This window comes from Atta colombica, unplaced genomic scaffold (assembly GCF_001594045.1).
Source record: "Atta colombica isolate Treedump-2 unplaced genomic scaffold, Acol1.0 scaffold293, whole genome shotgun sequence".
Lineage (NCBI taxonomy): Eukaryota > Metazoa > Arthropoda > Insecta > Hymenoptera > Formicidae > Atta > Atta colombica.
Genome location: NW_017259396.1, coordinates 407,985 through 423,651, shown reverse-complemented (window position 1 = coordinate 423,651; position 15,667 = coordinate 407,985). Strand labels below are relative to the sequence as shown.

The window sequence follows — 15,667 nt, the reverse complement described above, 5'->3', positions numbered from 1 at the left end:
TCTCTCTCTCTCTCTCTCTCTCTCTCTCTCTCTCTCTCTCTCTCTCTCTCTCTCTCTTGGCTTTAAAGAGAGGAAGTAAGTTTTAAGCCTCGCTGAAAGTCAAAGTATCGGTGCAATCGGGCCTTTAATTTAATAATCTTGATTGTAAAGTATTAAGTTTACTAGGACTCAGAATATATTTTGAATGCTTCATGTAATAAATTTTATGTCAGATTTGTGAATATATGAGCTTTTAAAATATTTGAAACAAGTAATTATTACTTGCAAGCATGATTACGTTAATCTTGGCCTCGAAACGAAAGTGATTTTCGGAAATATTTTTAACAAGGAATACAAGAAAAATAGTAAAAAAATTCTGCAATCAACTGATACCAAAATAGATAACAATTACAAACAGAAAACATAAGAAAAAAAAATTTCAGTTCCAACAAAAAGCACGAAAAATACATAATATATTCTTAATAACATGTATTATAGATCATATGCTACATAATATATGTTTTGGATCGAAACTTAATCAAAATTAATCAAAATTGTCGTCTGTTACTTAAACTCCACTAGAAAGTGAGACTTCCTAGGTAGAGAGGAAGATGGCTCTTGCTTTGTGTTGTAAAGTATACGCTTGAAAGTAATATGATTCGTCCCCCTCTACGAGGGGAGGGGAGGGTTCCACCAAAAAAAAAAAATAATTTAACAATCATATTTTGGTGTGGGGTGGACCTCGCTTTGCGTGAAAAGTCGGATCCCCCTAGGAAGGAAAGGATGTAGGGGAACTTCACTTCGTGTAGAAAGTCAAATCCATTTCTAAGCAGGGAAAGATGGGGTGAACTTTGCTTCGCTTTTTATTTATGCACTGAAATCCTTTTATTCTCTTTTTCTATCTGTAATTGTCAGTTATTTTGATAACTGATAGTTTGAGTATTTTTTATTATTTTTTTGCATTCCTCGTCAAAAATGCTTTCAAAAATCACTTTCATTTTGATGGGCCAAATTTATCGTCATTATCCCCTTGCGCACAGTATGCATTTTTCTATGTGTACCATTCTTTAAAGAAAAATTCTTAAAATAGTTAATGAAAAATAATTAAAATAAATGTAAAGAAATTCAGAAACATTTTCAATAAATGACAAAAAAATTCATTCGCATCTCATCTTAAAATCTCGTCGTTTAAAAAAATTTATTACAATACTGATGAGCTTCGACCTTGGATATCCAAAATGTTCAAGAAGTTCTTTTACATTTAAAGTCTAGCTATAACGTTACGTTTCTCGTTTATTACGACAATATTATTATATACCGAAAGAAGCAAACAGAGATTACATCATTCCTTTCATTCTCGCCTTTCTTCCCTTTGTGCCCTAGCAATGCCCTTCGTTTCGGTGGATTTACTGTTAGCACGGCCTACGCACGGCCACGCTCGCTCGTTCATTCGCCGATGTACTTGGCTTGCAAACACGCGTGTGTACACGAATCCCGCCTGGAGAGCGAGTTCACTTCGGATATATAGCTCGTAACGCGAGACAAATGCGTGAACGCATGTGTTCGATAATACGCGAGTGAGTCCGTGAATGCACATCCGCGAGACCAAATAATGGCACATAGGCGTCGGATTTTAAAGAAGAAGGACTTAGGAAAAATAAAAATTGAACATTAAGAAAAATGTTTGATATGAATAATCATTTTGTTGATATGTGATTAACAAAAACTTTCTTACTTTTTAATTGAAAAATTGTGTTGTTAATTGAGATTCGATTAGAATAACGCAACAAAATAATTTCATACCAAATATTTCTCTCAGTGAAATCAACAAACTATATAGACACATAAGACTTGATATCTAATGATTTGAATGAAACATTTGATATTTGATTAACAAAGATATAATTTTAATAGAAAATATTTCTGTAAATTTGAATTAAAATTGCTTTAATTTGTAAAGTATTTTAAATAATCTGTCAATAATGTGTTTGATACAACTGACGTCAATAAGATAAGTGTAAAGTATAAATTTCGCGGAAAATAAACAAAATGATAAACACACTTAACACGCGAATTTTTAGAGTTTAAGAAAAATATTGCTCGCGCGTGTTCTTCCAAGAATTCTGGTGTCCTCGGCCTCGAGTGGCCATCACTCCCAGGAGCAATATCACCAGGCGAGGCGCGAATTCTAATCTCCACGCCGTTGCCCACCGTAGATAACGGCGGGGAGGAGAAATCAGAAGATACGGTACGCGTGTATCTGCATGCATACGTTGATGTGTGCGAGTGAGCGAGCGAGCGAGCGAGCGGATCCCATCCCGGTCAGATTTCGCGTGGCGCGTATGTGCGTGACGGGCGTGTAAATCGTGCGCCGGCGAGCTGACGGACATGTGCCACGTGAACTGCATAATAAACGGCGATCGTTGCCGGTACTTCGCCTACTCTCGAACGTTCCGTACGCGCCCCCGGTGGGAAGATAACGCGATGACCTCGAGATAAATTGCTCGTCCGTGTCGCTCGGCCGATCGACTCTCTCGGAGTTGAACGATGGTGTCCGAGACAGGCGTCGGTTGCATCGCTCTAGGCGGAAGAAGTATATGCACGATACACGTTGACTAATCGATTCGTAGATCACACGTTTTACGCTCTATTCAACGTTCGATCGATTGACGTTGAGATCCATCGCATTACGTACGGTAAACTTCGAAGTTACATTTTAATCTAAGCGCGACATACATCTCCAATATTGCAAAGATATTATTGATATCGCAATATATTAAAAACGCAATATCATAATGTATTAAAGAAAGATTAGATATAAGTAATGATACAAAATAAGCACCAGCTGTAATGACAAATTTAAATAAAGATTTCATTAAAGGTCAAAACCGAGCATACAAAGAATATTATAAATATATATTAATATATTAATAATTATACAGATATATAATAAGCAATAATTTATAATTCTCTTTTACTTCATTCAAGTCCCTCCCATATTGTCATGTTTAATTACTATATTGTACGTAGCGATAAGATAACATCGAACAGTATACGATAGAATTAACTGACAAAGTCCACAGAGAGAGACGTTTTGTCGTGCAAAACCAGCGATGGCCTTGGATGAAGAGCGCGTGATACGAGCCGCGAACGAAACATACGAGACTTTCGATTCGGCGATGAAACTGGGTGAATCGTGAGATACTTTAGCGTGTGATTCAGACTCGCGTGACGCAATTCGGAGGAGTTAGAGGCACCGACGAGATTTATTTCCTTGTAAACGTGTTTCACGCACACCTGCAAACTACCACAGCGCAAAAAACAACGAGCATTGTCCTCGAGATATAAATCAGTGACGGACGATAGAAGACAGTTTTTACGAGCACATTCCAAACCATAGACGCGAAACTGTTCACAACCAGCTATTTAAATTGTGATAATAATAGCTTGACGACACAACTGTTCGCGATAAAGACTTTGGCACCAATTACAATGTCGAGCTTACATTCCAGAATAAATATCACTTGATATAAATGACAGTCGACATAAAGAAAGAAAAAAAAAAAAAAAAAACAAAATGAACAATAGCTATAATATCATGCGCAATACATACACGCAATAATGAACGATTATTAAATTGCCGATAATTGAATCTATGATACACATTCTGAGCCATCTCGAGGTTTTATTATCTATGATATAATCTCTATGATATAATTGAAAATAATACTAATTTAATATGGAATTTAAAATAAATCACTCACATACATCAAATAATTCTATCCTAATATATTAATTCTGCTAATCTATAATCAATTTGATTTATTATAACGTCGCGATCAAGGCATCCCCTCATTATCCTGTTAGACCATGCTCGGACACGCGATCATCGAACGAGTTGCCGAACACTCGACATATATTTTTACAGCTTCCTGCTACATGCATTCTTGTTCGTCTCGTCCTTTTCTCCTCCTCGCTCATACCGGTTAACAAACGGTCTTGGACGAGGCTACGGGCGGAGAAGGTTAAAGAGCAGAAGGAGAGGTAGGATTAAGGAGGCGAGAGGCAGAGAAGTCCAGGTGGGGAGAGATAAAAAAGAAGCTGCGCGTGACCTTGTGCCCAAATGCCAGTTTCTGTTGCCGCACTCGGCGACCAGCTGATTACCTCTCTCGGAGAGGTCGGGCTTGCATAAGCGTTAAATCGCGGTCATTATACGAGAGAAGAAAAAAAGAGAGAGAAAGAGAGAGAGATAGTTCATAATAGAACATATTTAAAACAGGTAATGTACGCTTATACACAATAGGATCGTTTTCTCGGAGAAAAAGGTAAAATTGCAAACGAGCTTCCTGACCATTCACATTAGTTTTGGCTTGTGTGTATTAAAAAACGTAATAATCGTGTCGCAAAGATTGGATATTTGAGTATGCAGTTCAGATATTTTACAGATAAAGCAAAAAAAAAAAGACTAGTTGATAATATTTAAATGAGAATAATATTTCTTTCTTACCTAAATCATTTAAATTACTGCGTAATTTTCTCTCGTGTAAAATATTCCCATTATTTGGGATACCAGTACGCTAATTATATGATTTACATGAATAGTTGTTAGGGTATCTTTGATGAAACTTCGACACGAAAGAGCGATCCTATTTATGCCTAAGGGGCAAACTCACCGGAACCATTGTTTCGTGATCACGCCACGTGCGCGAAAAAGCATTGGAACGCGTATACGCGTGTCTCCGTGACATGTTCTGCCGCAGGAAATTCCAGGAAGTTTCGAGTCGACACATAAAAAGGCTCGCGTGATATCGGCAAATGCAATGTTGCGTTCTGCGACGATCCTCCTCTCGTGCGGATAACCGATCGCCGACGATCCGCATCGCCGCTTTATCAAGTTTCCAATTTCACCTGTTCGTTACACGTAACGAGCGATTACTTCTCCCGGTTAACTCCGCAACAACATTCCTCATCGATATCTCAGGTAAATTTGCTCTTAATTTGTCGATGGCTTTCGCGAAGTGAAGCTTGATAACACGTTCTAGTCCCTGCTTCGTTAATGAATGATATTAGCTTGCAACATTATTATCTGACGATATATAATTTGTACATTTACTTCAGTTGGCAAATATTTTACAGCGAGTCATTAAAAATATTATATGAATTTGTCTTTTTTTCTTCCTCATTCATGTTCGTTATCATAATGCAATTTATATACAACACAATTTCTATTTTTACATCATTTCAGCGTAATCCTTGAAACAAGTTCTATAACATAATTAAAATTACATCGGTTCTGTAATATACTTTTTAATAACCTTAATCCTTTTTGATAAATTCTTGTATTGCTTTTTGCTGAAACTAATTCATAGGGTTGCTGAGAATGATGCCTTTCTTGGAACAAGAATAATTTCGCTTGTGTACGATTAATCTTAACCATAGCTTTGTATTCGGGAACGCATTTCAGGTCTCGCGTGACTCAGGCCAGGATTGAGCAAGAAAAAAGATGCATCGATCAATCAAGCTTTAATACATCGTGATCGAGTGCTACCGGCTCCGATGGGATCTCAGAATGAGAGAAGATGAGACGCACAAGAACGTGGGATATCGATCGCAGGAGGATGAACCGCGTAGTTAACCTTCGTCGCTACACGATGGTCATTAGGGTAGCTCTCTCACCGCGCGTCTTCATTCTTTTTGCGGCATTCCCCCCGTGGGTTTGCTTGTACCCCGACGAGAGAGAAAGGGAAAATTGAGAGCGCTCGCTCTCGGATACTATCAGACAACTTCGACCTTGAAAACGTCTCGAGGATGCGAAGACGATTAACTCGTCTGCCGACAAACTGTTGCTTCCAATTTTAGCCAGATTAATTTTCACGGAATATCAACAAGCTATATTATCTCGAGAGCATCATAACTTGTTGCATAATCGAAAAAATTAGCAATTATACAACAGAAGTGTTACTTAATCCTATTATACACTCCTTTTTTGTCTATGTAAAGTATATACTAGGGTTCCGGGAATCCCATTCATATTTTATTACATATCATAATCTGAGTAAAAAGACATATTTTAATTAATTTTTTTTTTAGTTTTTTCAATAAAAAATTCATAAAGGAACAGGCTTATAATTTATAAAAATTGATAGAATTAAAGAGCTTCGAAATACATAATGCCTTAAAAAAAAAGTCCGGAAATGCTAAAATGCCAAACTGACAAAATTATGCTGTGATTTCAGGGATCTTAGTGTGTATTATCTACGGTTAATACGAATAAAATTTTAAAAACATTTTATAAAATCTTACTTAGGTATATCATCAATTTTAACAATTTACTAATCTATTTGTTGATGGCTATAAGTAACTAATTATAATTTTCGTTTTCATTATCAGTTTCATTATCAGTTCATTATTAGTTTAACTTTAATTTTGTTATTCGATTCTTGCTATTTTTCCTCTCTATTAATGTAGATTTCGGCAAATAAAAATTCATTTTTTTTTTAGAAACACGATTGAATATTTTACACGAAAATATTTTACGAAAAATAAATTTAAAGATAATAAGACACGAGATCTGTCTGTGAGCAAATATTCAGATGACAGTTACTAAAAAGCGCAAAACGATGAAATGCAGAGATTGTAAATTTCTCTTTTTCTTTTCATCATCCGAAATAAAATACTGTGATCCGAAAAAGTGTCATAATGTAGCCGACGTTCAACGTCATATTTAGAGGGACTTGGCACGGACTTGATGTAATATATTGTCAAGTCGACGCACGTCCTCTGCTGTCTGACCCCTCTCCCTTCCGAACATGAGTAGCAGCAGTGGCAGACGATGTAGGAGGTCATCATCGTCTAGTACCTTGCCAACCTAAACCCTCCGTTGCCCTTTTCCGCCTGGGCTCTTACGAGAAGAGCTTTAATATCTCAGTCATGTTCTTGGTTCACGGACTATTAATTATCCCTACCTAGATGCTCGCTGAAGTCATCTTGTGGATCAGGTCGCTGGATTTGTTGCGAGAATTAGCTTCAATGATACGTAAAAAGCACGTGAAAGAGAGAGACGATTTTTATTCATATCGATTAGTTGTGAAAAATTCAAAAAACGCATAATAACGAGGTGCAATGAGAAATTGATAATGAGAAGTTGAATTGAATAGAATTGATTTCACTCTTTATAAAAGTGAAAACAGTACTTCCGAGTTTCATACTGACTACGTCAAAATCAACGGCTGTAGTTCTAAGGCCGGATATTTTGAGCTGATCTTTTCTAAATGTCAAGATATCAATAGCTTCCAATTTATGTGACTTGCATTGTCGCAGTTTTATATTTAAATAATTCGTAATCTAAAGTTCATCGGGTTTAGTTTCAAACATTCCAACTTTTACTTAGTATTTACAGAACTTACACACCGCCTCTTTCGATCGATGCATCATTAAAGCGATACATAGCCACCATTGATAGACGTGGAGTCATGGTCGAGTCCACGTCTATCTTGAACTATGTTTCCATTGTTACTGATAAAGAAAGTACATACAAGTTTTATACTTTCAAGAATAACTTTCTGCCCGACGAACTTTGAACTATGAATAATTGAAAAACGGAACTTCGCGAGAAAGATTTGCCAATTATGATAATCATACAAAGAGTATTCGTAATATTCTGAAAGAGAACAAATTTTCCAAGAACTTGTATACAAATCTGCGATTCAATGCTACAGGCACATTTAACGTTATAAAAATTATGTTAATGTAATTCTCTTAATGCTATCACTTTCATCTGTTTACTCTTAAAGATAAGCCGATTTATTATATAGAAATCAGGAGAAGCATATAATAGGAATGAACGATACCGAAAGTTTTGGCGGGCGGCCTTCGGTAAGGTCAAGCAAGGTACAGCGCGCACGGTTGGCAGGGTCATCGACACATGTCAGTCGATCAGTGGCGTCGGTGTTAGTAAATGTTCTACCGGTTTATATTTATACAAGCCGAAGAGCGACGGTTTCGGGTCACCGCCTCGTTGTCGGCATTGCCGCGCGAATGATGACTCGATTACTCAGGCCGAGCCTCGTCTCTATCGCGATAATCCGGCGGAAGTCGGAGGAACGGCTCGCAGCTGGCGCCCGGAAACGCACGTAGATACACGTCATGCGCGCGCGCAACGCTTGGCTGTGGATACGCACGCTCGAGCCTGTCCTGTCCACCTCTTTTCTTTTTTCTTTTTTTTTTTCCAGGCGCATCCGCCTGTCTGCCCTCCCTGCATACGACGAGAAACGAGAATGGCGAGTATATACGCTTGACGTAGTCACGCGAGAGCAGTCAGACAAAGAAAGTCCGACGGCTAGAACCAGCGAGAAAGCGTCGAATGCAGCTGCCACAACGGTCGGGCATTCACTTCGCCGATGCCGGACGATAGTCTCGTTTCCTTCGAGAATCTACTGCCCGGCTGAATGTTTTGTCGCGGGGACACGCGAAACAAGTAAATTACGTATGGGCAAAAACGTTTGCTTCTCGCAAATATTCGAGGAACTCGAAACAAAAGGTAAAACGCTTCTCGAAGCGTGACAATTCGCGTTAATCATGATATTGGATCGAAATGTTATATTGGCACGTTTCAGATCGTTTCTGTGTCGAGGTTATTGACGAGGCAACTGATCGAGCAAAAGAAAGATACGATAAACGTCACGGATTACAGTGGATAATTCATGTCGACAGGGAAAGCGAATCTAGGGTTTAGATTATTGGCATAACGTAGTCATGACATCGTCACGCTGCTGTTCAATGCATTATAATGCGCGTACTCAAAATCGCTCGTGCATGTGGCAGCGCTATTAATGGTGCACGTAGTCGAGCGGAAAAGTAGCTGTGGTAAATAAACTTTTTATCGTCGTTACATATCGCGTTGCAATTCACTGAGGTGATTATAGAAGACGTAATGCAACGTCAAATCTATTAAAGCCGTTTATCGAAACGCGGATCTACTTTTAATATATAGAAATTTGCGCGGATATGTATCGATACCTGTTTTCAAGCATTTTTATAAATATACTTTTACTATTTTTATTTCGATGTAAAAACAGATTAAAATCAATTGAGAGAAATTTATTTCTAGTTGAATATATCATCTAACCAAAACTATTTCTATTGATATTCAAAAAACTTATTGATTCTTTTTTCTCTTCTAACTACTAAAGTTCTTATCCTTAGTGATAATTAAATATTGTATTTTATTTATAAGAAATCCGTTTTATTACTTCTTATTTTTTTTTATTATTCCTTATAATTTAAAGGAACATAATTTTGTAGAAAAAGATCTCTGCCAATTTTTTGTGATTTCTTTCAACTTAAATTTTATAAAAAAACATTGATTATGAATACTTGCAACGTAGAAACGTAGATTCGCAGAAATGTTTCATTGAAAATTGAAAGATAATAAAAGAAAAAAAACATGACTCACCGCAGCATTCTTTCGTGGCGCTCTCTTTCAAGCAGTTCCTCCGGACTGGATGGTTGTGGGCCTAAGAGTGTGTGAGAGAGCGGCGGATAGGCGGTCCTGGACTGCCTCCAGAGCATCTCGGCAGCATGGTGACTCGGAGGAGCTGGGCTGTGGTAGCCGACCGGCGGCGCCGTGGCTGCGGCATTAGCGCCGGCGTTGGGCGCGCCCTGGGACGGATGCGCCATCAATAGGGACGTGTGTTGCACGCTCTGCACGTGCCAGATTCTGGCCGGGGCAGCGGCGGCGACAGCGGCAGCGGCGGGGGCTAGCGGTGTCGAGGAGGATGTTGTCTCCTCGACACTAAGCGCCGAGCTCCTGCTGCCGCTCCTCTCGTCGCCAGAACTGGCGCTCTTCAGCGAGCTTACCCCGCTGTCGGAGCCGCTGTCGCCGTAAGTAGCGACACCGGCGGCGCCGCTGCTGCCTCCCGACGACCGTATACCACCGACCGCCGTAGGCACACCGACGAGTACGCCCGTTCCAGGTATACCGGCCCCGGCCTCCACTTCCATGAGGCCGGCCTCATCGCCACCCCTCGATGTGTGAGACTGTTGTTGCACCTCGAGGAGGCTCGACGGGGTCAGGCGAGCGGTGGAATGGTGATGATGTTGGTGAGGACTGCTCGCTAGCTGATAATGATGATGTTGTGACGGCGGCTGTTGCTGCTGCTGCTGCTGCTGCTGCTGCTGTTGCTGCTGCTGCTGCTGCTGTTGCTGCTGGTGATGATGATGGATCACCGGACTATTGGCGGAGTAACGCTGCTGGTGATGCTGTTGATGGTGATGATGGAACTGTTGTTGCTGATGATGCGGCTGATGGTAAGATTGTATATGAGGATGATGATGGTGACCGGCGATCGGCGGTGGCGGCTTGTTCAGTCTCTCGGCAAGGATAATCGGGCTTTCGTTGTGCCGATTGCGCTCCTGCTCCCGCTGCTGTTCCAGGAGCAGGCTGCTTTGCCTGCCGGGGCCGCCGCCGCCGCTGCTACTAAACGGACTCAGCCTCTCCAGCACGGAGCCTGAGTCCTGACTGCTCGACTCCAGCAGCTCGACGACCGATTCGACGCTGGCCGCCCTAACGCCGCCGACGCTACCCACGCTATCCTCCGTGCCTAACTCGGTGGTAGTCAGCTCTGTGCGTCGTGATCGCTGCGAGCTCACCTCTTCTTCACTGGCGTTTTCGTCGCGATCGTCCTCTGCCGCCGCCGCCGCCGCCGCTACGTCCTCTCTGGTTTCTTCCGCAAAACCTTTTGTCTTTGATCGAGTCGACTTCAGCACAGACGGACTACCCTCGCGAATGGCATTCGTCTTATCGCTGACCAGCGGCGAATCGATATGCAATCCATTCACGAGTAACTGCGGTGGCTGTTGCTGTTCCTTATTTTTCCCGACCTTATCTGCGTCCCAATCGGTCGCGCGAGCGTCCCGTCTTGATTCTGATTTGTTATCTGGTTGTTGCTCCTCCTTGGAAGCTGGATCGCCTCCGGGATCGACTTTGTCCGGAGGTGGTGGCTCGGGTTCTCTATCCCTTTCCCTGGACTGACTCTCCTCGTCCTCTTCAAGTTTACCGATCTCTCGTTCAGCTCCGTCGTGTTTTTCCGCCCCCGCTTCCTCCTCAACGTCGTCCTCGTCGTCGTCTTCCTCCTCGTCCTCTCCCTCCTCTACTTCCACCACCGATCCTCTCGCCCGATCCGCTGCAGCTTCCTCGGTGTTTTTGCTCTTACTACTCTCCGATCTGAGCTTTCTGCCGACGGGGCTTGTTCTTAGCCGCTTAGTCAGTGGATCGCAGCGTTCCTGACTCTCTTCATCGTCTCCCTCGAGACGCTCTTCCTCCTCTTCCTCTTCCTCCTCCTCTTCTTCCGATCTGTTACTGAGGCGTTCGTCCTTGTCGGCTCTCGCTCCGGTACGATGATGATGCTCGACAGACTCTCCCTCTGCGTCTGTCTTGACTTCTTGGCCACCTCCTGGCCTCGGTCTTCTTCGTACTGGTCTTTGATGCTGTGCCGGCGCCTGGTCGGTGGTCGGACTCTTTACCGCGGCACCACGTCTTCGTAGTTTCGAAGCACTTCCCGATGCACTGTTTGCTTCTTCTAACACCGGCCGCGCAACACGATTGCTTACCTTGCTAGACGGCGGACTTTTATTTTCGCGATCCTCTTGTTGCCGTGTGGATTCTGCCGAATCTTTTTCGTTTTTCTCGCGACTGGCACCTTCGCTCACGCGTCGACGTCGATTGTTACGGGCATTGTTCTTCTCTGAAACAAGAAAGAGCGACAGTAAATGTATGATACATGAAATATATACTGGAAAGTGAAATTGATACTGTAGCTAACTTGGAATCGAGTGCAGTTAATTTTAACATTACAATACGTTTAAATTAACTGTACCTATTTTCTGTATCTATGTATCATAGGACTATAATGTGCGGGAAAAGATAGCAAATCGTTAACTAGGTCTTAGAGTTAACAACTTTAGTATATGCTCCAATTTCATATTACGATATTATATAGTACTATACGCGGAATATGTAACCATGTATTTTATTGTAAATTAGTGCTTTATAACACTATGATTTCATATAGCTGTTCACATAACTGACGAGAAATGTCTTTTAACTTGAAGTTTTTAAAAGATGATAACGTTAAAATTTTCCCCATAATGCAACAAACTCCTATAAAAACCGACATCAATTCAGAACTTCATTCATAGTTCTTTTTTTGTTTATCTGTATTTCAGAATCTTTGGATGACATACCGGTAAGTACACGTCTAATAATATCACGCGACGGAAACTGATTACATGTAAAGAACATTACAAGCTAGCAACCGAGTCACACAGCCGTTAATTATTAAAATTATCGACGGTACGGAGGTAGATTATCACGCGCTCGATATGCTTGTATACGAAGGTTATCTCGATACCCTTGATCAGACTGCATAATTGTGGCGGGTAACCGATCGATCCCTACAGCTGTCCGGTACATCGACTGTTCATCGTCCGAAGAGATTATGGAGCTGATTTACTGAGGTAATCCCTTTGATGTGCACAGTCAGTGATTCGCATAACTTGGTAACCCTAGGACGCTATATAAAGCAACCTCCCTACCAACTCCCTTCTTTCACCCTCACTTGATATATTCGCACAGTTCAATATATTAATTATCATATATTCTCTCAGAAGAGAATATTATTTAGCTTTCAAATTTCACGAAATTGCAAGTTACAAAGAAACTTTTAACATTGAATGACGCAAGTCAGTCTTTGACGTATTATTACTATCATTCAAATGGAAAAATGAACTGACGTGTGAAATTGAAAAAAAAGAGACGATGCTACAAACAACTTACATATTCTTTAAAGTTGACATACGATACAAAAAAATTCTTATTCATAATAATTAATAATACTTCACGGATTATTTTTGAAGGCAAGTAAGTACTACTTTGAATTCTGATACTAAAGTATAAATCACGATAACAAATGTAATACTATTATCCTCTGCTCAATTAGCTGCCATCCAAATGGTCCAAACGCTGATAGTATCGGTAATAATGGCTATAATAACTGGGTATTAACTAAAGGATTGTTATTGGTTCAATATTAAATCTTCTTAATTTATTAGACTGAATCGCTGTTTGTGCAATCGTATATCGTTCCTAGTGTTCTTCGATACAATACTCGACAATACGGCAGTACGTTATCAATCGCAATTATGAATCTTATCTACTGACCTCGATAGAGAGCGTACTTTGTACGTGAATCACAACAACGACGAATCATTTCAACCGAGAAATTGTGCAGTAGGTACGTTGCACGTTCAACTGGGTTTCCGGTTTCCGTCGCGTTAGTGCGAGTTCAAGGGGGTCTTCGATTAACCCGGTAGGTACATGGCCGTAGCATGGGAGCAATTTACAACAATGCACGTCATACACGTATATCCCGAAGAGAAGCGAGCGGATAGAAATTGCATGCTCTTCTCTTTGTGCGTGTGCGTACATGCACGCTCGCGTGAAGGAGAAACTGGTTGGGAAAACGAAGAGAGAGGGATGAACAGGTGAAGGGGAAGAGGCCACGCACAAGCATCCATACGCACAGGCATGTACACCCACTGCGCGAGCCTGAGCAGATAGAAGGACAAAGGAGGGTAAGGAAGGAAGATACGGCGCGGCGGAGGGATTTATTACTCGGGATTTACTGTTATTACCCGGAGGGGGAGGACCTCTCCACAACGGGCAATAGCGATGCCTCCGGCGTGGGGTGTGTTTATCCGATATGTGCAGTTCGTGCACGCACACACATATTTGTACGTGTATATACGGAGATATATACGGATACGAGGCGCATCGTTGGGACGAGCCGACATCCGTGCATCCCGTCTCCTAGCGATCTGCGGTTTGTCGTTCTACCGTTGCACACATGCATTACGTTGCGCGTATAATTGAACGATGATCCTGTACTTTGTTTCGCACTGTCGTTACTCACATGACATTCATATAGCCGTCATTTTTGGAGACATGATTATCGCATGTCTATATCGATACATGACAAGAAAATAGCTTTTCATTGTTGGTAAGTATTATGTGGCTATCAATGAGATCAAAGTACGAGTTTCATAATAAACTACAAAAGATAATAATAATAATTCATATGAATGACATGGAAAAGAATGCATTACGCAAAAAATTAAGTTAATTACAATTTTCTAAATGTTTTCTCCATGATTAGATAACTGATATTTTTGTAAAAGTGTCTTTAGTTAACAAGGTATTTATTAAAAATATTATTTTCTTGGAAAAATTTTCTTTTCTAAGGAAATCTTTTTAATGATTCACTACGATGAATGATAGAAAGTGAGATAACCTTGATAATAAAATTTTAATGGTAAGTAAAAGGACCTTTTCAAAAAGTTTGTGAATATCCTAATATTAATATTGAAAAAGGTTGAAGATTCCTGGTGGGTGGTCGTCGACGAGATTCTTGTCGAAGTGAAAAGTACTTAAAAAAATAGGTCGGAGAATTTTATTCAGCCCAGGGCATGAAATGAATTTTTATTTATACTTTCATCTCTCGGCCAAAAGTCCACTTTTATCTCTTTTTCGTAATACAAATATTTACGTAATGGATCCGCATTTCATATTTAAGTATGATAACGTTAGAGAGCGGCAAAAAATATCAAGTTATCTTATAATTTTCAAAGGATGCGATAATCAGGTTATTAACATGCAATTATCACGCTAAAAACGCATTGCGAGACTGTATTATATGAGATGAATGATATTGTTTGCGTATTCTTATAACAGATTAGATATTTATATCTAACAAGAAAACACTTTAGTATTCGTAGTAAATGTAAAATATAATATTAGTTATTGGACTATTATCCCATAGCGCGTTGCATTATGTAAGACCTATACGTGCGGTTTATTTGCATGTAAATTCTTATCGTCGTATGTACAGAGCATGACAAATTGCTTTTGTCCTCTGAAATAAGTATGATAAAATAAAACGAGTACGCTACCATAAGTTCACTGATAGAAAACCAAAAGATTTATAACAGTAACGTCATTAAGTAGTTCCACCAATGTAAGGTTAACTTTAATCTGATGAGTTAAACTTTAGAGAATTAGAAAAAGATAAAAAATAAATTAAACAGAGATTAAAGTTAATTTTACATTGGTAAAACCGAGTTAAGAGAACTGTATAACAAAATGATAAAAATAAAATTAAACAAATAATTTTACATTTAATTAATTTCTTCCAAGATATTCTGACATGTTATTTTATGATTCAATATGATAATTTCATTTTACATCTAAATACTCGTCATCATTAAGAAATCGCATCAATCCACACATCGATTATTTTTTTGCAAGACAATCTCCAATCTTCACGATCGAAAATTGTTTTCATGACCTTGCATCTCGCTTGGCAGCGCGGAAAGCGGAGAGCTTTAAAAGCGCATGACCCTTCAAAAGGGGTTAGGTCGTGAAAAACAATTCCTACGCCAACGCTCTTTGTCACGAGGAGCAACGGTGCATCTCTAGTTTGAGATATCGTCGGCTTGCCCCGGAGTTGCAGGGGTATGGGGAATTAGATATGCTTGGGCGGTCTCGCCAGGCATTTAAACCCTTTGTCAAAATCAACGCTCCATGCAGACAAGCGGGCAAGCAGGTAGCCCTTCAAACTCTCTCTCTCTCTCT

At 40.2% G+C, this 15,667-nt stretch overlaps 1 protein-coding gene across 5 annotated transcripts in view; it reads right to left on the bottom strand.

Moving 5' to 3' along the window:
* LOC108690055 (serine/arginine repetitive matrix protein 2) overlaps positions 1-15,667 on the bottom strand; it is a 322,951-nt gene that overhangs the window by 116,918 nt on the left and 190,366 nt on the right. For all 5 annotated transcript variants that reach the window (XM_018197125.1, XM_018197126.1, XM_018197128.1 and 2 more), the window contains exon 8: positions 9,434-11,723. In XM_018197125.1, coding sequence (XP_018052614.1) covers positions 9,434-11,723 — 2,290 coding nt within the window. The remainder of the gene's footprint in view (positions 1-9,433; positions 11,724-15,667) is intronic.